The sequence below is a fragment of the Delphinus delphis genome, chromosome 3 (genome assembly GCF_949987515.2).
Source record: "Delphinus delphis chromosome 3, mDelDel1.2, whole genome shotgun sequence".
Classification (NCBI taxonomy): Eukaryota; Metazoa; Chordata; class Mammalia; order Artiodactyla; family Delphinidae; genus Delphinus; species Delphinus delphis.
The window spans coordinates 13408458-13432226 of NC_082685.1; the positions used below are offsets into that span (position 1 = coordinate 13408458).

General features: G+C 55.7%; 1 protein-coding gene across 9 annotated transcripts in view; it reads right to left on the minus strand.

The window, feature by feature from the left end:
* Window positions 1-19644, minus strand: part of MAST3 (microtubule associated serine/threonine kinase 3) — a 36931-nt gene extending 17287 nt beyond the window's left edge. Inside the window, exons 1-11 of one of the 9 annotated variants that reach the window (XM_060008070.1) lie at window positions 19602-19644; window positions 13937-13968; window positions 3205-3293; window positions 3049-3118; window positions 2839-2859; window positions 2229-2307; window positions 1389-1549; window positions 1114-1189; window positions 614-823; window positions 414-515; window positions 7-139 (exon numbers count right to left, since the gene is read on the minus strand). In XM_060008070.1, the coding sequence (XP_059864053.1) occupies window positions 7-139; window positions 414-515; window positions 614-823; window positions 1114-1189; window positions 1389-1549; window positions 2229-2307; window positions 2839-2859; window positions 3049-3118; window positions 3205-3293; window positions 13937-13968; window positions 19602-19640 (1012 nt within the window). In that variant the 5' untranslated portion in view covers window positions 19641-19644. Of the gene's footprint in view, window positions 1-6; window positions 140-413; window positions 516-613; window positions 824-1113; window positions 1190-1388; window positions 1550-2228; window positions 2308-2838; window positions 2860-3048; window positions 3122-3204; window positions 3294-6087; window positions 6336-11362; window positions 11453-11736; window positions 11863-13936; window positions 13969-19601 lie in introns of those variants that run through there. The other 8 variants (XM_060008068.1, XM_060008064.1, XM_060008063.1 and 5 more) reach the window with 8 other exon arrangements.
* Window positions 19645-23769: the final 4125 nt, after the last annotated feature.

A 23769-nucleotide genomic window follows, 5' to 3' on the forward strand; every position in this document is an offset into this window, starting at 1 on the left:
GCTCACCCTGGAGGGGGTCCTTAGCCAGGCCCAGCTGCCCAATGATGTACCGCGGCAGGTCCGTCTTGATGCCCTGGCCCTCACGGGCCTGGCCCTCGGCAGCCTCCAGCAGGTGGTAAAACTCCTCAGGGTCAAACTCCTGGGGGTGCAGAGGGGTTGGTCAGCCGAGGCCTGGTCCCACCTGCAGGCCTTTGCACACGCCGCTCCCTCTGTCTGAAGCATCCTCACCAGTGGCTCCAGCTCATCCCTGGGATCTTAGCTCCCGGCCCCTCCTCTGGGAAGCCCGCCGCAGCCCGGCAGCCCCCGGCATTCCTCTCAAAGCCCTATACGATGGGGCCTGTCTCTTGTATCTCGGCAGGACTGTTGGGTGCCTGGACTCGGCCCGGCACCTGGCCATGTGCCAAGACACTCACCAGGCACTCGAGGAGCCTCGCTGGCCGCGAGATGATGACCAGCAGCTTCCGGACAAGCTGGACAATGAAGCCAACTTCCTCACTGTCTGAGCGCTCATGGGCCTGGGGGCAGATGGGTGGTAGCATCATCCGCAAGCCCTTGGTCCTGCCCTGCCCTCCCTGGGGACCCCTAAACCCTGCGCTCCCCTGCCCCCACGCACATCCTGCAGCAGCCTCTCCAGCTTCTCCTGCATCTCCAGGAAGTAGCGGGAGGTGACAAGAGCCTCTCCAGACTTGGCCAGGCAGTCGCGGGCCAGCTCGATGATTTGGTGGTGGATGAAACCCAGGACACCGTCAGCCAGTGCCAGCCGGGCGCCGGGTGAGAAGGCGGCCAGAAACTCCTGCAGACGGCCCTCCATCTGTGCTGTGGCCTGGGCAGGGAGCAGGGGAGATGGGGTGACCTGGTCATTGGATGGGGCTGGGGAGCGACATGCGCAGATGGGGGCGGGAGAGAGAGAAGATGTGACGATGGGGTCCAAAGATTGGAGGAGAAGAAGCAACGTGTACAGGTGTGGGTGGGGGAGGGGGGAGTTTGAGACAGAGATAGGGAAAAACAGAAATGGACAGATGGGGGGACGCAGCCAGGAAGACAGCAGGTGCCACTGGAGGGACAGCAACATGGAGGGAGCTGGGGCTGGTCTAGCCGCCAGGCGCTGCCCACCTTGGGGAATCTCTCCCGGTACACGTGATTCATCATGACGATCTCATTGTCGAAGGCCCCTGTTGTGCGTCCAGGGCTGAAGGAGGGGACAACTGGCTTATGACATGGGACCCGAAACACAGCCCAGGGAAGGGCGGCTGAGTCAGGTCTGAGGGCCAAGGGCCGGAGGCCAGGCTTGTGCACGGTCAGGACCAAAGGTGGACGAGGAGCCACGATGTGGGTCCCAAAGCCAGCCCAGGGAGGGGCTGGGGCTGAGGTCAGAGGTCGAGGCCCACCTGAGGCTGCGGGAGCGGGGCCGAAGGCGAGGTGAGTGGTGGCCGCCCTCCTCATCAACCATGCTCTCTGAGCTGCGGAAATGCTTGGACAGGAAGCATAGTTCGTCCGGCGTCGGCTGGAAAGGAAGCTGGTGGAGGCGCTCCCTGGAGGATGAGCTCGACTGGCAGGAGGGGGTATCGGGGCCATGGGTTCATGGTCAGTGCCACAGCCAGGACCCCAGCATTACCCCTCAAGGCTCAGGCTGTCTGCTGGTCATCAGATGGTAACTCTCCTGCCTGGCTCCTATGCATCCCTCAAAACTCCAGCTTTGATGTCCCCTCTTCCAGGAAGCCTTCCCTACCTGCTCCCTTGGCAGCCCCAAGACCCCCTCTGACCAGGCCTTCCCTGACCACACAAGGATGAGGATATCTGTGTATCCCGGACCAGGAGTCCCTTGGGGCTGAGGCTGGGTCCTTTCAGGGACGCCCCAACATTGACCAAAATGGGGCACAGAGGGGCCAGCCAGGAGGTTTGCTGATTGGATAACTATCCAACACCTTAAAAAAAAAATCCCAAAGGGGCTTCCCGGGTGGCGCAGTGGTTGAGAGTCCGCCTGCCGATGCAGGGGACATGGGTTCGTGCCCCGGTCCGGGAAGATCCCACATGCCGCGGAGCGGCTGGGCCCGTGAGCCATGGCCGCTGAGCCTGCGTGTCCGGAGCCTGTGCTCCGCGGCTGGAGAGGCCACAACAGTGAGAGGCCCGCGTACTGCAAAAAAAAAAAAAAAAACCCAAAGACGTGTCTTCCCCACCCCCAACCTGGCACTCCCCTGTCTGCCTGCCAAGGTAGGACTTGTGGGTACCGAGACAGTGGAGCTGGGCGTGTTGGTTCCATAGCCAGAAGACGGGAGGGACGCGAGGGACCATCTTCTGCCGTCGGCCCTGGAGAGAATGAGAAGTTGGAAGGAAGGCAAGGACCCTGCAGCTTGTGGGGACCAAGGGCAAGCACTGTGGCTGGCTGATCCTGGCCCCATTGGAGGAAGGACCTTCTGAAAAGGCCAAGAACAGGAATACAGGGTGAGCAAGTCCACTGTGTGTTTTCTCCTTGTTCTTCAGCTGCCTCCTCCAGGAAGTCTTCCCTGACACCAGCGGCCAGTACGTCCCCCATCAAAGCTGCTCTCTGAGTTGCAGCTGCTGGAGTGAGTACACGCTGGCCACTCCCACCAGACTGAGGACTCCCTGAGGGCCAAAGTCCAGCCTCCCATTCCTCAGCCCCCAGTGTAGGGCACGGCATCCAGCAGGCACTGAATAAACGTTGTTGAATGAATAAGTGACATCTAAGTGCCTGGCACATAACAGGTCCTCCATCAGGTCTTGTTAAGTGAATTAACAACTTTCAGTGAATGAGTGATTCCTGGACGAAGTCATGCCACGCCCTCTCCCTGCCCCTCCCGGAGGGCTCATAGAAATTACCTGTCTGTGCTTGGGATGTGGCTGCAGGAGACCGTGCGTGCATGTGTGCATTTGCCAAGGGCGGAAGCCAGAGGAGAGACCACAGCAGGGCAGAGGCCAGGGGTGGGGAAAAGGCTAATGAGGAGGCAGGTCCAGCCACCAGGTGCATGCCCCTGCCTGTCCCCTCGCCCATCACGTCAACACCATCCCCCAAAGCCGGAGACCACTCACCTCCGGGCAAAAGGGAAGTTGATAGCAGATGCAGCTGAGAAGTTCCGAGGACTATCCAGGGGGCTGCTGCCTGCTGAGGAGGAGGTGGGGGGGAACTGAGTCAGTGGGGGTGGAGACAGGACACTCCCACCCTGCCCCGCTTGCCCCCGTGCTCACCTGTTGGGATGGACAGGGGTGACAGGGGCCGGGAAAGCGTCGGCGAGGGCGTTCCTACCACCAGGCTCTTGCGGTTCCCGCTGCGGCAGCTGTTGGGGGGGAAGGTGGGGACAAGTCCAGGACTCCTGCTTCACAGGACCACACGCTCAGGTCCAGGGCCACATGCTCAGGTCCAGGACTCCTGCTTCACAGGACCACTTGCTCAGCTGGGAGCACATGGGTGATGGCTTCCGGGCAGGACAGGAAGCTGGGGGCGACCACTCTCTCTCTGCTCCCCAGGCGGACCGCCCCTCTGCAACATCATGGCCCTGGCCCAGCTTCTCCAGCTTCTGTGTTCACAATCCCACACCCAGGACTTCCCCGGCGGTCCAGTGGTTAAGACTCCACACTTCCAATGCAGGGGGCACGGGTTCGATCTCTGGTGGGGGAAGTTCTGCATGCTGCGCAATGTCGGGGTGGGGGGCGGGGGGGGAAGGTTGCTCCACAATCCCGCCCCCACAGCCTTGCCCACATCGTGGCCACTGCCAGGAACAATGGCAAATAAGGCAGAGGTTGGAGAGGATCCTGGAACCCACAGGTGGGTTGAGGCAGGCGCCAACTCCATTTTATGCACCTTTTCCCAGGGCCACTGCTCCAATCTCTGAGCAGACCCCCTCCCCAAGATCCCCCTAAAACGCCAATCTGATCCTTGGAAACCCTAAAGCCAGCATCTTGCACATTGGGTCCTGTTCTTGTTCTACCAAACTTTTTTTTTTTTTCAAAGAATGTTTTTTTTAAAAAAATATTTATTTTTTTATTTATTTATTTTATTTTGGGTACACCGGGTCTTAGTTTCGGCACGTGGGATCTTCGCTGCGGCACACGGGATCTTTCAGTTGCGGCATGCGGGACCTAGCTCCCCGACCAGGGATCGAACCTGGGGCCCCCCCTGCATTGGGAGCACTGAGTCTTACCCACCGGACCATCAGGGAAGTCCCTGTTCTGCCAAACTTTTGCCCACATGTTTTCCTCCCTTCATCCCAGCTCCCTCCTGGCCACCAGACCCCTGACCCAGGCGCCCCCCGCAACCCTTGCCCAGTAATTCCCATATGTGCCCTGGCCCTGGCCCCAGCCCCCGCCCTGGCAGAGGGAAGTTGGGAGCGACATGGTTCCCCCCACCCACTCCAGCAGTCGCCCGGCAACGGCTCCGATTGCTCTCTCTCGACAAGTGCATCAGCCCACACAGCCTGAGCCGCCAACGCAGCCCAGCCTTGGCGGGAGAACTGCTCAGGGAGGGAGAGATGACACCTCAGGGCCTCACAGGGCCAGGAATGGCGTCCCAGGCAGAAGGCACAGTGCAGGCCGAGGAGAGTGAGGTCAGCAACCGGCTCAGGAGACAAGACATGCACGGAGGAGGGGTTCAGCCTATCCACGGCTCCATGTGCAGCTGCTCTGCTGAGCCTATTTCCCCATCTGTATACTTTGCAAAGGTGCATACACAGTGCTCAGCTTTGGGCCTGGCACTGGGTAAATTGTGGCATGTACGTATATTGTCATCTTTCTCCTGACATCACTCACAGGGCCTGGTGCATGGTGGGAGAGCAAGCAATGCCTCTCCAGCGAATTAAATCACCGACATCTGCCAATACCAACAAGCCCAGAGGAGGGAGAGACCAGCTGCACCCATTTCCCAGCCTGGAAAACTGAGGCCACAGATGTCATCAGCCACAAAGATTGTCTTCTAGTCTGAGATGCAAAAGCAAAAGCGAAACCCACAGGCTCCTGCAAAACTTCCTGTCACCACCCCCCCAACACACACACATCCGACAGCCCACATCCTCTTCCAGCCCCTCACCCCCACACTGCACCCCAATGCATCATTTTTCACTTCCAACAGCATTTGGGAAAAACACTGGGAGCCTCCCTCTTGCTCTCAGGCAGGGCTCTCTTGAAAACAACCAAATCTGAGATCTCAACGGGGAACTGGGCATCATCTATCATCTGTTCAATTCCCGAGCATCTACTGAGCACCAACTGTATGCTCAGCCCTCCCTGGAGAAGGCCCAGGACCCTGAGAAGCTGCCTCGTTTTTCAATAACCAGCCCTGTGGCACAACAGAGAGTGAGAATTATGTCAGAAAAGAGGCGCCTGAGGCCAGTTTCCTGCACCTGATCCCTGAGGTGCCCATGAGCCTTCTGTGGCTCCCCAGGTTCTGGGAGAAGAGCCTAAACCCTGGATTAGTCATTCCAGGTCCTTCAGCAGCTGGTCCCACCGCCCAGCCTTTGCCTGTGCTCCCCTCTGGTGCCCCGACCAAGCACTGGTGAGACACTCAAGCACAGAGAGGTTAAGGAACTGCCTAAAGGCACACAGCCTGACAGTGGCTGAGCTGGAATTTCAACGCAGGTCCAGCAGAGCTCACAGCCCTCACTTAGCTTCTCTGCCTTTCAGGAGAAACTGAGACTCCACTTTGCTCTGGATAGAACACCGTGATTTCCCCCCACCCCCCCATAACCGACAAACACACCATCCTCCCGCAGCAAATATTTGCTTCTGAACCATCATTTCCGCTGACTGGGCCCCAGGGACTAAACAGCCTCAGTTTTTCCAGTAAGCTCCTCCGCAGGTCTGCCCAGAGGACAGGTTCGAATCCTGATTCAGTCCCAAATCCCTGCTGCTTCTGTCACCACCTGAGCTGCGACCCCGGCGGACAGACATCCCAATTTGGGTAAGGAGCGGTGAAAGGAAGGTGCCTGGGACCCCAGGGGATACCTGGATCCCAGTGCATCCGCCCACTTCCCCCTACCGCCGGACACAGTGGCCCTCCCCGCGCTGCCGAGACACACTTTTGGCAACTCGTGTCTGCTCGGTCGGCCGCCGCGCCTTTGCCCGCGCGAAGCCCCCTACCTCTTGGAGCGCTGCAGCAGCGCGCCCTTGGCCAGGCGGCTCCGGTGGCCGGGCGCCGCCACCGCCGTCCAGTAGCTAGGATCGGACATGCTGCTTCCCTTTGTGCCGCCGCCGCCGCCAGAGGCCCGAGAGGCGCGCGGGCGCAACCAGCGGCGGCGGGACGCGAACCTTCACGGCGGTATCTGCCCCGGGAGCCCCGCGGTGAGGGGCGGGGCACGCGCCGCGGGGCTGGGGGTGGGGGGCGAGGAGGAAGCGCGAGGCCGGGAACGAGGCCTGGAACCCCGCCCAGGACAGCGCGGGGGCGGGGCCTGGCCTGGCGGGGTGGGGCGAGCGACGCGGAAGCAAGACCTGCGAACCCGCGTGCTGGCTGGTGGGCGTGGCGTTGCCATGGCCGCGGGCGGAGGGGCGGGACGTTGCCAGGGTTGCGGGCGGCGGGGGCGGGGCGTTGGCGGTACCTGGATGTAGGGCCTTCGAAGTTGGCTCCCCTCCTTCAAAATGTAAATCCGATCGCGCCCCTTTCTCCCCTACCTCGGCGCTAACCCCTTCTGAGTGCGGCACTCAAGACCCATTCAGCAGCCTGGCCCAGCTCATGCTACTGCACCCACGCTGGCTGTACTTCTTGGAATGCCTTTCCTGCCTGGCAGAATCCAGCGTCCCCTCCTTCAGGAGGTCTTCTCTTGTGTCTGTCCAGCTCTGTCTTCCCCAGGCTTGGGCTCCTTGAGGTCCCAGCATCTTCCAGCACTGGACTGGCACAGAGGGTGTGTTTAGCAAACTGAGTCAGGGCATCTGATATGCTCTTCCTGTCTGTACGACGGGAAAGGCCATCAGCCTGGCTACTATCAGGAATCAGATGCCTGATTTAACTTCTCAAGCCTCAGTATTCTCAACTGTAAGATGGGAGGAAAATGGGGCTGACATTAAGATTACACTGTGCCTCCCAAGAGTGCCTGGTAAACGTTCGATAAACGTTAGCATTAGGCAAACTTCCAGGCCTCTGGTTCCCCATATACACACGTCCCTTTGTGAAAATGTAATAAAATCAGAGGCACAGAAAGTGCCTGGTACAGAGCTGGGGGTACAGTTCATCTTCACTATGGAATGTCTGTGAATTAATGCTTCCTCCTTTCATGACAGCCCCAGGAAGTCAGGGACAGTGTCACCCTGAAGGTGGACCCTCCACAGGCCACACAACACTTTGGGAACCGGCCCAGGCAGGACTGACCTGGAGCCCAGACCCCACATCTGAGAAAACTGAGGCGTACAGGGGGTCTTGCTACCTGATGTGTAGCCCTGACCCTGCCCATCCATCTTGCCACCCATTTTGCTTCTCAAGTCTCAGACTCCCTGCCTTGCTGCCTCCAAGCCCAGTGTCTCCTTCAGGTGGCCCACACGCAGTGGCCCAGATATCCGCTGAGTGTCTCCCCAGGCCTGCTCTCCATGCCCCCCAGACTGGGGCTCAAACAACCCATATCTGGCCACTCATTCACTCAACAAACATTGAGCACCTACTGTGTGTCTGCCCTTGTACTGAACCCTGGGGATGCAGGCCACAAATAATCCCTGCCCCCAGGAGTCCCCAGTCTGGTAGGGGAGGCAGAGAGTGAACAGGAAACAATTAAATGAACAAGTTAATTTCACACACTGAAGTTGAGGAAGGAAAAGCACAGGGGTAAGGCTGGCAAAGGACGACTTTAGCCAGGAGGCCTCTCTGAGGTGACACTGCAGCCAGCAGTGAGACATCGAGAAGGAAGAGGAGCCAGCCATGGAGAAAGAGCATCCCAGGCAGGGAGCACAGCTCATGCAAAGGCCCTGAAGCAGGACTGAGGGGAAGATGCCAGCAAGACTCACCATGTGGGCCTTGTGGGCTACAGGGAGGAGTGCAGTTTTACTGCAGCAGCAACAGGGAGTCATGGAGGATGTGTGAGCAGCGGGAGGGTGTGATCTGGACTATGTCTGTAAACCCCGCCCCCCATGTCTGCCATGAGGAACAGAAGCTGTTGGGGGGCAGGAGTAGAGGCAGCAGGAGGCTAGTGAGGGGCTGTAACAGGGTCTGGGAGGGGAGGACACAGGCCTGGACCAGGGTGGGGCTGTGGAGTAAAGTGGGTGGATTCTGGACTTATTCGGAGGCTAAAGAACAGGCTCTGCTGTGGGGTCATATGTGTAGATGAGGATGAGAGAGGTTACCCATCATCCTCAGGTGCTTAGTCTGAGCCACATACAGGAAACAGAGCCTCCTGCATGGGAGGAATTCGAGGTCCCATAGGTCTGGGGACCCAAGTGGGGATGAAGCCACGGTCTCATGCACCATAGGCTAACATGCTGTGTCCACAAGCTCCCCCTACCATGTGTGCCGGGGACACTTCTGCACACAGTTAGTGAAGGAGCTGCCCATCATCCCCAGCCTGTGCTGCCTACATGCCTCCCACTATGCCCATTGTGTTGGCATCCCCAGCAGCTGCTTCTCCCACGCCCATCTGGCCTCAGTTTCCTCCTCTGCAGAACAGGGCTACAGCTGGCAATCCAGAGGGCCTGTGGCCATGGCAAAGACCTCCCGCGAAAGGCTGGCTGATCAAGTGACCTCTGGTGCCAGCCCCTTGCCCACTAGATCAAGCCCCTCCCCTACTCACACACCCTCCACGGCTCCTCATTTCACAGCAAATTCACACTCCTGGGTAAATCCCTTTCCTAGAGCTCGAATCCTAACTCTGTGCCTCAGACTTTGCCTCTCTCTGCTTGTGCCAGTAACTGTGTAAATAGGAAAGCCCCAGGTGGACATACAGACCCCCATCTCCGACCCCACATTGGTAGGGCCACCCCAGCCCTTCATACCTGCCCATGAGCTGTCCATGCCCCTCCAAGCTCCATACTTTATGTGGTTCCCAGTGCCCTCGGTAGAAAATCCAAATTCTTCCCGTCCTTGGTGTCAAGCCCCCAGAGGGAACACGCCTCTGACAATGCTGTTCCTGCCTGGAACAGCCTCTTTGTTGTCCCCTTGGCCATATGGGCCCAACTCATGACCTTCTCTTCAAACTGCTCCCCCCCAACACCACAGGTAGAGCCCTCCCAGCTGCTTCCCATGTGTCTGTGCCACAAGCATTAATTGAGCACCTGATGTATAGCAGGCCCTGCCTGAGGCTATAGGATGACCAGGACAGATCCAGGTCAGGCTTTCAGGGGGCTCTCAAACCTTTGGATGAGAAAAACAACTCAATAATCACACAAGAAAACATGGAAATCACAACCATGATGGGGTCAGGATGAGGGAAATGGATGTGCATAATGGATGCAACTGGGGCTTGGGGGCCTTTATGGTGGGGTGGGGCAGGGGCGGGGAGGTTTAGACACGAAAGGCTTCCTATCTGAGAGCTTGATGGAGACTTGACAAGTGAATAAAGGAGTAAACAGAGAAAACGGAGCTCTGGGCAGGGGGGACAACAAGTGCAAAGGCCCTGAGGCTGGCCAGCTTATATTCTGGCAGTCCAGGAAGCCGCACGGCTAGAATAGGGTGAGCACTGGAGAGGTGGATGGGAGAACGCGGGGCGGGCAGGGTGGTTCATCACAGGAGCTGGACCCACAGGGCCTTGGAGGCCGAGGGGACAAATGTGGGCTTATTCCCCTTGGAGCAGGGGAGGCAGGTACCCATTTCCTTGCCTGGCCCAAGTCAACGGGGCTCTGCTGCCCCCTGGTGGCAAGCAAGGGGCCAGTGGACTCAGCTAGAATCCCAAACTCTCTGCCTCTATTTCCTCCTGGTAAAACTGGCTTATCTGCTCTCAACAGGTCCCTCCCCTCATCTTGTCCTCACCTGAGGTTGAGGCCAAGGACCCAGAGTCAGATCTGGCCTGACACTCTCTTTCAGCGTGCCTCTGGACAATACACTTTGAGGTCCCAAGCCGAGTTTCTCCTCAGCTAAATGGGGGCGACACAGTCTCTGCCTCCCATTGGACACCCCAGCCTGGTCCAGGCCCCACCATCTCCCACCTAGATGTTGCCCTAGCCACTTCCCTGCCTCTGCCACCTCCATTCCTGTCTCCTGTCCCCAGCCAGCCTTTCTTCTCCCAAGGTAGCCACAGGGGCTTTAAAAATCTTGGTCCTGCCTCAGGACCTTTGCATGTGCAGCTCCCTCTGCTTGGTGCTTCCCTTCCCCTAGCTCTGCTCAGGCCTTGGCTCAAACACCACATTAAGAGGTCTCCGTCTGAATGTGTCTTGTTTGTCCATTCCCTTGTTCATTGCCTACTTCCTGAGAACTGACTGAGAGCCTCATGAGGGAGAAACTATGTTCATCTTTTCACGGCTATGCCCTTAGCACCTGGCACACAGTAGATGCCTGCTTAATGAAGGTACTGGCCTGTTGCCCAGCTCCCAGTGTGGGCTCCAAAGTGTTCTCTCTTCTCCCCACTAAAGGCCCATGGGAAGAGTGTGAGCAGCTCATTCATACTAAGGTGTAAATGGTTGATGGGCCATCAAATTCTAGACATCACTGACCTGTACATCTGTCCCCTCCCTGAATTTTTGCCCAAGCTGTGTGAGGCGCCCACTATATCCCTGATGTTCTCTCCCATACAGGGGCAAGATCCTGAGACCCCGCCGTCGCAGAGAGTGGCTCAAACCCTCAACAGACTCTGATGGCAAAGCTGGCCCTGACTTGGCCCCCAGACGTACTGAACCAGGAGAACTGGTGTCTCCTCTCTGAGCCTCAGTTTCTTCCGCTGGGCAATGGGATCAGAAAGGGTGCTTCTCTCCCAGGGTTGCAGAGGGGACAGAAGGAACTTGAGGCGCTCAGTCAAGCTGGTTCTTTTCTCCCTATACCACTTGGCCTGGTTGACTTCAGTGCACAGGGCTCTAATGGTGGACTCTCAGAGTTAGGAGTGTGTGTGTGTGTGTGTGTGTGTGTGTGTGTGTACATTCACAGGGAGGAGCTTTCCGGCCAGCTGAGCTGGATCACAGCACAGGAGGCCAGGCCAATTCAGCAGGGCCCTGAGCAGGCTGGGAACCCAGCACCTGTCTCGAGGAAGTCCTTGGGCAACAGCTCAAGTTCTGGCCTTGCCCTGACCGTCTATCAGAAGGGGGAACCTGCTGCCTATGACTGAATATGGAATTTTCCCATCATGGTCCTAGTGTGGATCACAGTGCCATTTTATGGAGAGGTAAACTGAGGCCCAGAGAGTCCATGTCACCAGCCCACAGTACCTTGCGGGGGAGCTGGGTCTGGGCAGCTTCCAAGTCTCTGGGGTGCCAGGGCGATGTCCGAGCCCCGCCCGCGCGCGCTGTCACTTACCTCCAGGGGTGCAGGCCCAGAGAGGGGCTGCAGGGGCTGCAGGGGCTGCTGGGACTCAGCAAGGACGGGCTCTGGCTGCTTGGAGACAGACTGCAAAGAAAGAGGCCGGGGACGGTGAACCCGGCAACGGCCCCTGCGTGTGGCCGAATGGGGAGACGGGACCGGGGTTGTGGTTTCCTTAGGGAGAAGGGGCCTGAGGCTGGGGATACTAGATCTCGCGCAGGCCGCGAGGGCGGGGCCAGGCCGTTGACCCGGGAGGGCTCCCTGGAGGCGGCGGTGCGACTCGGGGCGACTTGAACAGAGACACGGAAGAAGGGTGGTTGTCAGTCTGCCCCTCTTCCCCCAAATCTCCCCTTCCAGGTCCAAGCACTCACTCGAGGGTCAGCGCCGGGATGTGCAGCTTGTCCCTGCGGGACTTCATGCCGAGGCCGGGGCCGCGTCTACGCGACCGGGTACTGACGGCCCCTTCGTGGCCGCCAAGCCCTGACTGTGTCGCGATCGGACAGACAGACAGACGCGGACAGCGGGACAGTACGCCTGGCAGGCGAGACAGACGCGGAGTGGGGCCTGGGCCGCCGGGTGGTGGTGGGGGGGCGGGCTCTCTCTGTCCCGGGGCGGGGCTCGGAGCCCCGCACCTGCGCGCAGGCACAGACCCGCAGCAAAGGTCGGATTGTGCGAGGCGGGAGCCGCGGTGCCACCCCTCCCGAGCAGGGACGCCGAGGGTGCCGGGTATCGAGCCCCCGAGCTGCACGGCCGGAAAGGAAGGGCAGTCACTGCCTTCTCTGCCGGACTTTTTGCTCCATCAACTGGCCCCGCCCCTTCCCTGTCGAGGCCTTACCTCCGCGCTCACCGAGCCCCGCCCAGCCCCGCCCCCGGGGGGTGTCTCTCGGACACCAATCCACGGTGTGCGTGCCCCACCCCAATCCTCCCACCCGCAGCCGCTCAGCCCAGGCGTTCCCGGCCGCCCGCAGCGGGTGTCACCATCCCGGCGCACACCGGAGGCCCCGACCACGCCTCCAGCACTTTGTTTCCCTGGGTTCCCTCTGCCAGGACAGTCATCCCCGTCATTCATATCCTAATTCAGCCCCACCAGCCTCCTCCCTACACGTGGACCCCTGGCGCTCAGAGCCCCACCCTCCCTCCTGCCCAGCCCAGACTCCGAAGGTTTGCGGTTGTCTGTGTCCGGCCATGGCCCCCTTGAAATCCTGGTTGGACCCAGTCAGGCACACCGCAGGTGGCAAAGACTAGACAGCCCTCAGGGAGTCTTTGTCCTCGTCCTATTCCGTGGCCCAGGACTTTGCCCTCAGTGGTTTGTACTGATTCACGGTCCACTACCCCGCCCCCAGCCTGGGCAAAGGCTGGGGACAGTGCCTGCCTTCCGGGCAGTGTCCAAACCCCTTCCCTACTGGGGTCCTCAGGGCCCTCCCCACCAGGTGCACTACCCCCAGTCCAACAAGAGATGGTCTGGGCTTGGGGGCTACTCTGACACCAGCCCCACCATCAGATTTCAAACTCTCATCCAACCCCCAGGACCTACCCTTTCTCCTCTCCCTCCACCTCCCCTATGCTCACTTCACCCCAGCTACCCCTGTCTCCATGCTGTTTTTCCAGTGCCAAGCTAGTTCGCACCTCAGGACCTTTGACCATGCTGTTCCCTCTGCCTGGAATGCTGTTCCCCTGACACTTTCCCCCTAGCTCTTCCTCCTCTTCCAGATCTAGTCTCAAATGTCACCTCCTCTAAGAGATCCCACATCTTCAGGGCTAAAGCCACCCTCCAGCCCCCTCTGTCTGTCTCTGTTTAATTTCTCCCCTGTATAACATCACTTCATCACTCTCCCCAAGAGAGTGCAAGCTCCACGGGCAGGGTCCAGCATTGACTCGTCACCGTGTCCCCTGTGCCTGGAACAGAGCCCAGCACACAGTAGATCCTAAAAAAATGTTTGTTGAGTGAGTGATTTCACTGAGGCGCAAGGGAATTCCCACCCCCAACTTAGGCAAATGCAGCCTCCAAAGAGGGAGTGTCTGCACTCACACTCCCCCAGACCACCAGTACAAGGCAAACTCCTCCCCCTCCTGGGCTTTGATTTCCCCATCTGTAAACAGGGGAAGGCACTGAACAAATGTTTTTTGAGCTTTTGGGATCTCAAAATGCCAATCACCAGGAACATTAATGTGACCCTGAAGTGTATGATTTTCTGCCGGTGTTCCCCAAAATAGAGTGAGCTTCCTGTCATGGGAGGCATGCAAGCTGGTTCCAGGATACTTGACTGGAATTCTACAGTCTGGACTCTGGATGCCACCTTTTCAAGTTGGTTGCCGTACAGCCAGTGAAACAACCCTTATGCACCTCAGTTTCCTCGTTTGCAAACTGGCATAGTTTGTACCTCACCTCCCAGCCTGTGGTGAGGGCCACGTGAGGCACCTGTGAAGTCCTTTGCAAACACCGGGGCAGGATCAAGGTGAGAAGCTTTGTAGTAATTACTAAATAAATTCACAATTTGGAGGCTGCTGCTGAAATATCTGTGCCCAGGACCACAGGGCCCCACCCAGCCCACTGGCCCCAGGTAAACTCACCCACGTCCCCGGCGCGGTAGGCTCAGCTCCTTCTGAAAAGAAAACAGGGGTCATTCTCAAGGAGACAAACCCTTCACATCCCTAGCTTTCCACCCACCTCATTTCCCAGTTGGACCCTTGTTCACCCTGTTCCAACCAATGCCTCTTTTCTGCTCACCCCACACATTGGACTCAGCCCTGCCTCAGGGCCTTTGCACCAACTGTATCTTCTGCCAGGACCACTTTCCCTCCCTTCTGGTGCTTGTTAATTGAAGCTCTTCCTTCAGGTTTCAGCTCAAGTGTCCCTCCCTCTAGGAAGCCCTTTCAGATTCCCAATCTACCTCCCTTCTCAGCTCCCCTACTTGCATTTTTTAAAAGTCATTATTCAAAATAAATTAGTTATATTTACAAAGAAGTATGTCAGTAGTGGCTAAATACTAATAATCTATTGAGAAAAGGGAGATTCCTTAGTCATCCTCACCCTGTCCCCTCCCAGATCTGAAAGCCATTCCCCGCTCACCTTCTGCAGAATCTATGCAGGTTTGGGTCCTGGTCATTTGTGGGGGCTGGGCACACTGACCAGTGACTCCCTACTGAAGACTCTTTTAGAGCTCAGCAAGCCGATCTGCACCAACCCTGGGTGTCCTCACCATATATAGGGCAGAAAGCCCTGTGCTTGGGTTCCACTGTGACCCCAGAGTCCACCCTCAAATATGGCTTGCCCAAGAGGGCTTTTTAATTCTCAAAAGGCTGTGTGGCACAAGTTTAGAATCTGAGGACACCCAGACCTGGGTCCAGATCTATCATCTGTTCTTTCCTGGCCGTGGAACCTTGAGCCAAGTGACTGGTACTACCTGTGCTTTGGTTTCCCCATCTGTAATTTGGAGATAACGTAAGAGGGTTCTGGGGTAAAAATGATCAGAAATTATTGTTGTTGTGTTACTGTTGAGCTCAGCAAGGGCCTTCGCAGACTATCGCAATACTTGCTAAATTTTACGCACATTTACTGAGCCGCTACTACTCATCAGGAGCAGAGGCCTTTTTACAGGCGGGGAAACTGAGGCGCGGAGGGCAGCAGCTGCCCACATCTCTCGACGGAGGTAGGGCCGGGAATCCAGGTCTCTGGACACCACAAACACACACACACACACACACACACACACACACACACACAGACACACACACACACACACACAGACACACACACACACACACACACACACAGGCGGTTGCGCCGAGGATGCAGGACTATTTTTACCTCGGTGGGCTCAGGGCTGCCCACATCCAGAGTTGGGCGTTCGTCATGGCAACCAATGATGTCATCAGCCCCCGCAGCCAATTGGAGGGGGCCGGAAGCTGCTGGGCTCGGGATGACAGGGCTGGGAGGGGTTAACAGGGTCTCCAGGCAGGGGAAGAGGAGGATCTGCGGGGGTGGGGCGTCGCCCTGAGGCTGGACCCCCGCTACCTTGAGCTCAGAAAATCAAGTCAGAGCCCTTCAAGGTGGGAGGAGGCTCACCTGCCACCCTGAGGTCCCCTTGTTTGCTTGAATACCTCTGGGGATGGAGAGCTCACTATCATTCTGTGCAAACGTTCATGGACCCACCACCACCACCACCACCATTAGGGTCTCCTTCGGCCCCCTCCGGTTGTTATGAGATCTCATGCCGCTTCCTCCTCCCCTACTAACCCGCAAAACAGTGAGGAGCTGGGATCTGAACTCAGGGGTTCTTGCTGTGCCCACACATGCCGCCCCCCCCCCACACCCCATCCCAGCCATTTCCTTCCAAAACACGGACAGTCCTGGGTTCCCAGTCTGGCTCCCTAATCTGGGCTGTGTGATCCCCGACAAACGACTTCACCCGTCTGTGCCTCAGTTTCCTCCTTTGGAAAATGGTCCAGTTACATAGGGCCCTGGGAGGAATCAAGTAGCAGGCTCAGGGCCTGGCGCTGGGGGAAGCTTTGATCAATCAGAGCCCACACAATGATTTTGTGAGGTTAATAACTACCAATTTAACCACAAATTTTAATTTACTTCCAAAATACAAAAAGATGTGAAGTGGCACAGAGAGGTGAGGTCAGCAGCCCCCCTACAAAGGCTCAGTGGAACGCTGGGCCCACATGGAACTCTCCCGGCACCACCCCCGGACCCTCTGCTCCCTGCGCCATCTGCTTCTGCCTTCAGCCCCCTCTTTGCCAGCTGTTCCTCAGCGAGTGGCTCCCGCCTAGGAAGGGGGTGGGGGTGGGGGTGGTCTAACCCCCCCGGAACTGCCCTTTAAAGATAATATTTATGGCATCCTCTTCTGGGCTTGACTGGGCTGGGAGATGCTGCCTCCTCACCAGAAGCCTCAGCTCCACCCCGAGGAACCCACATTCTGAAGGAGACAGGGTAGGGCATGGACACCCCCATACTGGAGGCATTAGTAGGGACCCAGAGGAAGAGAAGGGGCTGGAGGGAGAGGGGAGCCAAAGGAGTTCCAGGAGGAGGGCTTCAGGCTGGGCTAGCAGGCTAGTGGGAAACAGTAGGGTGGAGGTGGGACTCAGCCCAGTGGGCACCAAGTCTCATAGGAAGTTGGCAGCTGGAGCGAAGAAAGAGAGGTCAGCAGGGACCACATGGCACCAGCCGGAGGGCTTCCTGGAGGAGGAGAATAGTTGGAACTGGGCCGTGAGGATGTCAGATGGACCTTCCAGGGAGCTTCCCCAGCAGCAGGAGAGACAAAGTCCAGACAGACTGGACACCTTCCCTGTCCCTGGATGCTCTCTTTGGGGATCTGCTTTTAAAATTCTGTCGTTTGTTAAGCAAAGGGCAAAGTGGGAGATGATGAAAAAAATGATAAAATAATAGTGGTAGTAGTCCTAGTAATAACAGCTTACATTAACTGGCGCCTACAAATGCTACACAGAAGACTGAGCTTAACCCAAACCAGAAAGGGCCAGTCTCCACCTCTTCCCCTTACCCACAGCCAATGCAAACTGGTGGTCCACAGGCCAAGCCAGGTCCTGTTTACAACCTCCTAGTACTCAGTCAACCGCATGCCCTGCATTGCCACAGTCAGATTGGCCAGGATACCCACAGCTATTGTCTGGACTGGCCAATCAACACCTGACTTCCTCAAGCTTTTATGAATTGACTCTTTGACCTTTGGCAAGGATCACCCTCCAGGGTATCTGATTGGCTCTGACCTGATTGGCTGGGGGCGCTCTGGGCTCCAATTAAAGGAGTGTGTGACTGATGCCCCAAACCAAGGCCCTCAACATCTTTGCATCCTCAAGTGCCAGAACACTTAGAATTCCAACTCCCTGACTTCCTGGGTGCTATTTTCCTTCTCTGAGCCTCAGTTTCCCCTTGTGAAAAATAAGGCTAATAATCTCTTGGGCTGTTGGAGAACTACATGCATGTACAGTGCTTAGCATTTGTAGATGCCCCTTAATGTGAGCAGTTATTTACACTTCTACTGTTATTTTAAAAATTATTTTCATGTGTCTCCTACTTGGTCCTTTACTCTAGATGCCTTCCTGGCTTCTGGCCCCCTTTTTGGCCCCCACCTGCTCCAGAGGAGTCTTTCAAAGCGCTCAGATCTGACATGACCTCCCCTGTTCCATCACCTTCCATAGCTCCCAATCACCCTAGGAAGAAAGTCTAACCTCTTCAAAATCGGCGCTGGAAGCCCTGGAAGCAGATGGTCCCATCTCACATGCCCAGTTCTAGCGCTAAGAAATGGCTTCTAGCTTCCCCATAAATACATATGGTTGCATACCTCTGGGCATTCGCACGTGCTGTTCCCTCTGTCCAGAATGCCCTCACTCAACTGGGCAAACCCTACTTGCCCCTCCGCCTCCTTGGATGGAGGCCTGCCAGTATGGGGTTGAGCTGCAGGGAGAGCCAGATCTGCCTGGGTTCAAATCCTCTGTCGCCTTACACACTGTGACACCTGGACAGAGGCTATGATTCTATGAGCCTCAGTTTTCCCATTTGTAACATGGGACTCGTCATCAGGGAATGGGTGCCTCTTCCCCATGGAACAGCAACCCCCCCCGTTTCTGACGTCAGCTGCACCCCCCATTCGCCTACCCGAAGGCGGTTTCTCTATTTTAAGAGGCTGCAGGCAGGGCTCAATTCTATCTGGGGCTCCGGGCGGGGCTTGTTTCCCCACAACACCCCACTGCAAACCAGTCCTGCTGCACCCCCTCCTCTATGCTCAGGCCCCCGACTCCTGCCTCTGGCAACGGCCCCTCCCCCCCCGCATGTCCTCAGGGTCTCTGCCTCGCAGCTCTACCCACACCCTCCCTGACTCCCAACCGAAACACATGTGGCTCTTCCTTCACCTCCCAACAAGTTCGCAGTTCCGCAGCCCGGGTTCAAGGCCTGCCTTTCCCCTCCCTCCTCGGCCTCAGTGCCCACCTCCCCACCCCATCCCCTACTTTCTAGCTTCTCTGAGCCTCATTCATTTCCCCAAACACCTGCTCCCTGCCCTGCCACCAGTGGCTGCTTCCTCTGTCCCAAGGCCACCCAGCAACCCGCGGTTCAGCCGCCTTCTCCAGGGGTGCCTGAGCGTGCCCCATCGCAGCTGACACCTGTGCGGGGTCACTGCTGCTCAGGCATTCGTCTCCCCCAACAGGCTGGGAGATCCAGGAGGGCGGTTCCAGGGGTGAATCCTCCCATCCCCCACCTCTCCAGGGGGGCGGGGGTGGGGTGGGACGGGGGACTACAGCAGGCACTCAATAAATGTTTGTTGGGTAAATGATGAATCCCGGGTTCCCCCACTTGCAACTGGTGGCTTCTTACAGTTGTGGTCTAAGCCCCAGAGGGAAACGGCTAGATTGTCTAAATTCCCACTGGATGGATGGGGACACTGAGGTCCAGAGAGGTCAAGGAAGTTGCCGCCGCGGGGTCACGTGCGTTAGAATGTCAGCCTCTCCTAGGTCTGATGCCTTTTTTGCTTATCTCCTGGTGGCGCTGCCTCCCGAACGCAAACCCGGGGCCAGTGGTCAGAAAAGGAGGGCCCTTCTAATGAATGGGGAAACTGAGGTCGGGAGACCCAAGAGTGCCTCCCAACGCCTCAGCACCCCCCCCCCCCCAGGCCACAGAGCCAGCTGGCAGTGGCTTGTGCACCTGAGAGCTGGTTAAGGTCGCTGGACTGAATCCCTGCTGTGCGACCTGGGGTTTGTGACTTTCCCAGACTCCAGCCTCAGTTTCCTGATCTGACGAAAGGGCGGACTGACATCCCCAGCCTCCCCAGCTTGCCTTAGGGGTGAGCTGAGGCAGGGCTGCGGTGGCGCTGCGAAGGCACGAGGCATGTATTAATACACATTAATTAATATTAATATAGCACTAGTAAAAGTATTGACACAACGAGATGAACTTATGGTGAGCGCTCAGAGGCTGTCGCTGCAAATATGATTAGAGCTGCTGGTGGAGAGGTCGAAACCTCAGCCCCTTTCTCCCACGGAGCCTCAGTTTCTCCATATGTCAAATGGACATACCCTCTTCCCAACAGGCGAAAAGCACTTTGAGATGCGGGTGGACAAGTGGGAGTCTCCGGAGCGCGCACCTCCCTCCGCCTCAGTTTCCCCTGGTCCGCCAAAGCCCCGAGCCCGGCACCCAAGCAGGTTCGCCAAAGCCCCGACCCCGGCACCCAAGCAGGTTCACTCCGCCCGCGCCCTCTGCCCGCCCGCGCAGGGGCCTCACCTGGAGCCCACGGCGCCGCAGGAGGCTCGGCTCGTCCATCGCCGGCTAGTCCGCAATGCTCGCTTGCGCCCTGCCCCGTCTCAGTCTGCCAGGCCCCGCCACACCCTGCCGTTGGCCAAAGCGGTCAGCTGACGAGGCCTGACCCCGCCCCTCTCCGAGAGCCGGTCTCGAAAGGCCCGCCCCCTTCGAGCGAGCCTGCCCCGCCCTTTCAGGCCCCGCCCCACCCCTAGAGCCTAGAAGTAAACATTTTTCAATGAATCTTCCTAGAAGGGAGAGTTATCCCCATTTTGCAAAAGAGGAAACTGAGGCTCAGAAAAGTTAATCCATGTTCCCCGCCCCGGGGGGCACACAACAAGGGTGAGGCGAGTGGGGCACTCACGTCTGTGCAAAATTTAAGAAGCGCCCACAAAAAAAGTCAGTAATGAAGATACACAACATTTTAATACAACAGTTTAACAAATCGAAACGAATACAAAAATGCATGATGAGCTAGACATGAACATTTTAAATAAAAACAGGATCAGACTCTGCCCTGGCACGACCCTGCCTGCTTGCCTCACTCCAATCCTGGCCCTTGTCCCAATAAAACTTTATTTACAAGAATAGGTGGCCACTGTAGTTACCAGTTTCTTTTTTGAGGATGGCTGCCTTTGCCGAGCGCCAATTGGGCACCCAACTAAATGCCTCATGAGGACCTCCTCTCACAGGTATCTGATGATAATTGTTCAGCCTGACTTTGCAGAAGGGAAAGGGAGGCTGGGAAAAGCCCAAAGTCCCAAGATGGCACCCATATTCTCTCTTTCACTGGGACTCCCACTGTCTCTGCAGCTGCAGGGTCCCTTGGTTACCAACTGTTCGACCTGGACATTAGAGTATGTTCTCAGATTGGAGGGAACCCTAGCTAAGGTCTCTGGCTAATCGCCTGTGAGGTACAGTAGTGTCCCACCAAGTTATGGTGGCCAGATTGAGCACATAAAAATACAGGACTCCAAGGCCAAATTTGCTTTTCTCACACACGTTTTGAAATTGACATGTAATTTACCTATCATAAAATTCACCTTTTTAAAGTGTACAATTCTGTGGTTTTTAAACATATTCACAGAGATGTGCAATCATCACCACTATCTAATTCCAGAACACTTTCAGCACCCCCAAAAGAAACCCTATACCAGTGAGTAGTCACTCCCCATTCTCCCTCCCCCAGCCCCTGTTAAAGACCAATCTTTCTGTCCCTGTGGATCTGCCTGTCCTGGACACTTCACATAAATGAAATCATACAACATGTGGCCTTTTGTGTCTGGCTTCTTTCACTCAGCAAGACGTTTTCAAGATTCATCCTCAAAAAAAAAAAAAAAACAAAAAAAAAAAAACACAAAGATTCATCCTCGTTGCAGCAAACGCCACTACTTCATTCCTTTTTATGGCTGAATAATATTTCATTGCATGGATAGACACATTTTCTTTACTCATTCATCCATTAGTGGACATCTGAGTTTTTCCACTTTCTGGCTATTGTGAAGAGTGCTTCTGTGAACATTCATGTACAACTTTTTGTGTGGACATATGCTTTCGATTCTCTTGGGTATATACCTAGGAGTGGAATTCCTGGGTCCTGTGGTAACTCTACATTTAAATATTCTCAAAAACTACCAGACCGTTTTCCAAAGCAGCCACTGTTATGGGTTGAATTGCATTCTCCCAAAATTCATAAGTTGAAATCCTCACCCCCAGTACCTCGGAATTTGATTGTATTTGGAGATAAGGCCTTTAAAGAGGTAATTAACGAAAATGAGGTCATGTGGGTAGATCCGAATCCAATGTGACTGGTGTCTTTATAAGAGGAGATTAGTATACAAACTTGTACAAGGGAAGTGACTATGTGAAGACACAGGGAAAAGATACCATCTTCAAGCCGTTGGAGAGAGACCCTGGAAGAAATCAAACCTGCCGACACCTGGATCTTGGACTTCTAGCCTCCAAAACTATAATAAAGTAAATTTCTGTTGTTGAAATCACTCTGTGATTTCAGTCTGTGATACTTTGTTATGGTAGCTCTACCAAACTAATACAGACACCTGGTTAAATTTAATTTCACATAAACAATGAATACTTTTTCAGTATATGTCCTGTGCAATAATTGGGACATAGATATGCTAAAAAGCTATGTGTTATTTATCTGAAATTCTAATTTAACTGGATGTTGTGTGTTTTATCTGACAACCCTACAATAAATGGACTTCATCTGGAGCTTGCATACCCCAGGTGATGGTAAGCTCACACCCTACCATGGCCAACTTTCTGTCTCTGGCTAGTTCTGCCTAAAAGTTCTGTAATCCAGGCTGGGGTGGACATGTGACCTAGAGTCCTTATCCATCTCAGTCACTGTGATTGATTCAAGATTCAGTCAATCATAGTCTTCCCTGGGACTTTGGCTGGAACCCTGAGGAAAGAGAGGTTCCGTGTACCAGAGGTGGTTGGGCTGGACAGATGGGGAGCTGCTGGAGGGGAAGCCACCAGAGAGGTCTCAAATGCCTGTGATCTATCTGGAGAACTTCTTCCCAGAACCCCTTCCCAAATGACCTCTTCAAAGGGCAACAGGGAGCATTTATTGACTGACCGACTGGAGGACTGACTGAATGCAATTTTTCCACGGTGAACACCTATCCTTCAAAATCCACTTCAAATTCTCTTTGAGAAGCATCAGAGAACATTTATTGAATGAATAAATAGATTTTTTCTTGCAAACTTCTACACATCCATCAAAACCCTCCTCAAATATCTCCATGAAGAGTATCAGGGAGTGTAATCAGGGAGTGAATGAATGAGTTCTTTTCTTGGTAACCTATGTATTCTTTTTTAAAAAAATAAATACATGTACTTATTTACTTTTAAATTTTTATTTATTTATTTTTGGCTGCGTTGGGTCTTCGTTACGGTGCGCGGGCTTCTCATTGCGGTGGCTTCTCGTTGTGGAGCACGGGCTTCAGTAGTTGTGACACGCGGACTCGGTAGTTGTGGCTCGCGGGCTCTAGAGTGCATGCTCAGTGGTTGTGGCACACGGGCTTAGTTGCTCTGGGACATGTGGGATCTTCCCAGGCCAGGGATCGAACCTGTGTCCCCTGCATTGGCAGGTGGATTCTTAACCACTGCACCACCAGGGAAGTCCCACCTATGTATTCTTTTTTGGGGGGGTGCGGGTGGGGCCCCACACTGCACGGCGTGCAGGATCTTAGTTCCCCGACCAGGGATCGAGCACCTGCCCCCTGCAGCGGAGGTGCGGAGTCTTAACCACTGAACCGCCAGAGAAGTTCCCCTATGTATTCTTTTTAAAAAAATCGAATTATAGGGCTTCCCTGGTGGCGCAGTGGTTGAGAGTCCGCCTGCCGATGCAAGGGACACGGGTTCGTGCCCCGGTCCGGGAAGGTCCCACATGCCGCGGAGCGGCTAGGCCCATGAGCCATGGCCGCTGAGCCTGTGTGTCCGGAGACTGTGCTCCGCAACGGGAGAGGCCACAACAGTAAGAGGCCCGCGTACCGAAAAAAAAAAAAATTGAATTATAATTGACCTACAACATTATGTTAGTTCCAGGTGCACAATATATTGATTTGATATTTCTGTATCTTACAAAATGATCACCACTATGTATTCTTTAAAACATCCTCAACTGATCCTCTGGAGGCCTCAGGAAGTCCTGGTTGAGTAAATGAGAAATGTTCTTATTGGTGAAAAATGTTCTTATTAATAAATGTGTTTGTTAAATGAACTCATGGATTTTCTCCTTGCCAACTCCTACTCATCCTTCAAGATCCTCCTTAGATGCCCCTCAGGGGCACCAGGTCTCTTGACCACATGGAGAGAAGCTCAGCCCTTCTCGGGCTAAAGGTTACTACCCGTCCTTCCCCCAGAAGGCGGAAGCTGAGGGGGTGGGGAAGTTCTGTGGTTCTTCCCATTACCATTTCCTGGGGAGGGGGGCCTATGACCCTATCCTTCCTGCCTCTCCCTCCCCCCAGTTTGTGGGGCATCTGAAAGTGGGACAGCTCTGGGGACATATCCCAGGTGTGCTTCTGGGGCAGCTGGGAGGGCTTCCTGGAGTAGGTGGCAGGCAGGCCAAGAGAGGTGGGAGTATAAAGATTTGGCACGGGGAAGGTGGGCTGCAGTGAACCTCAAG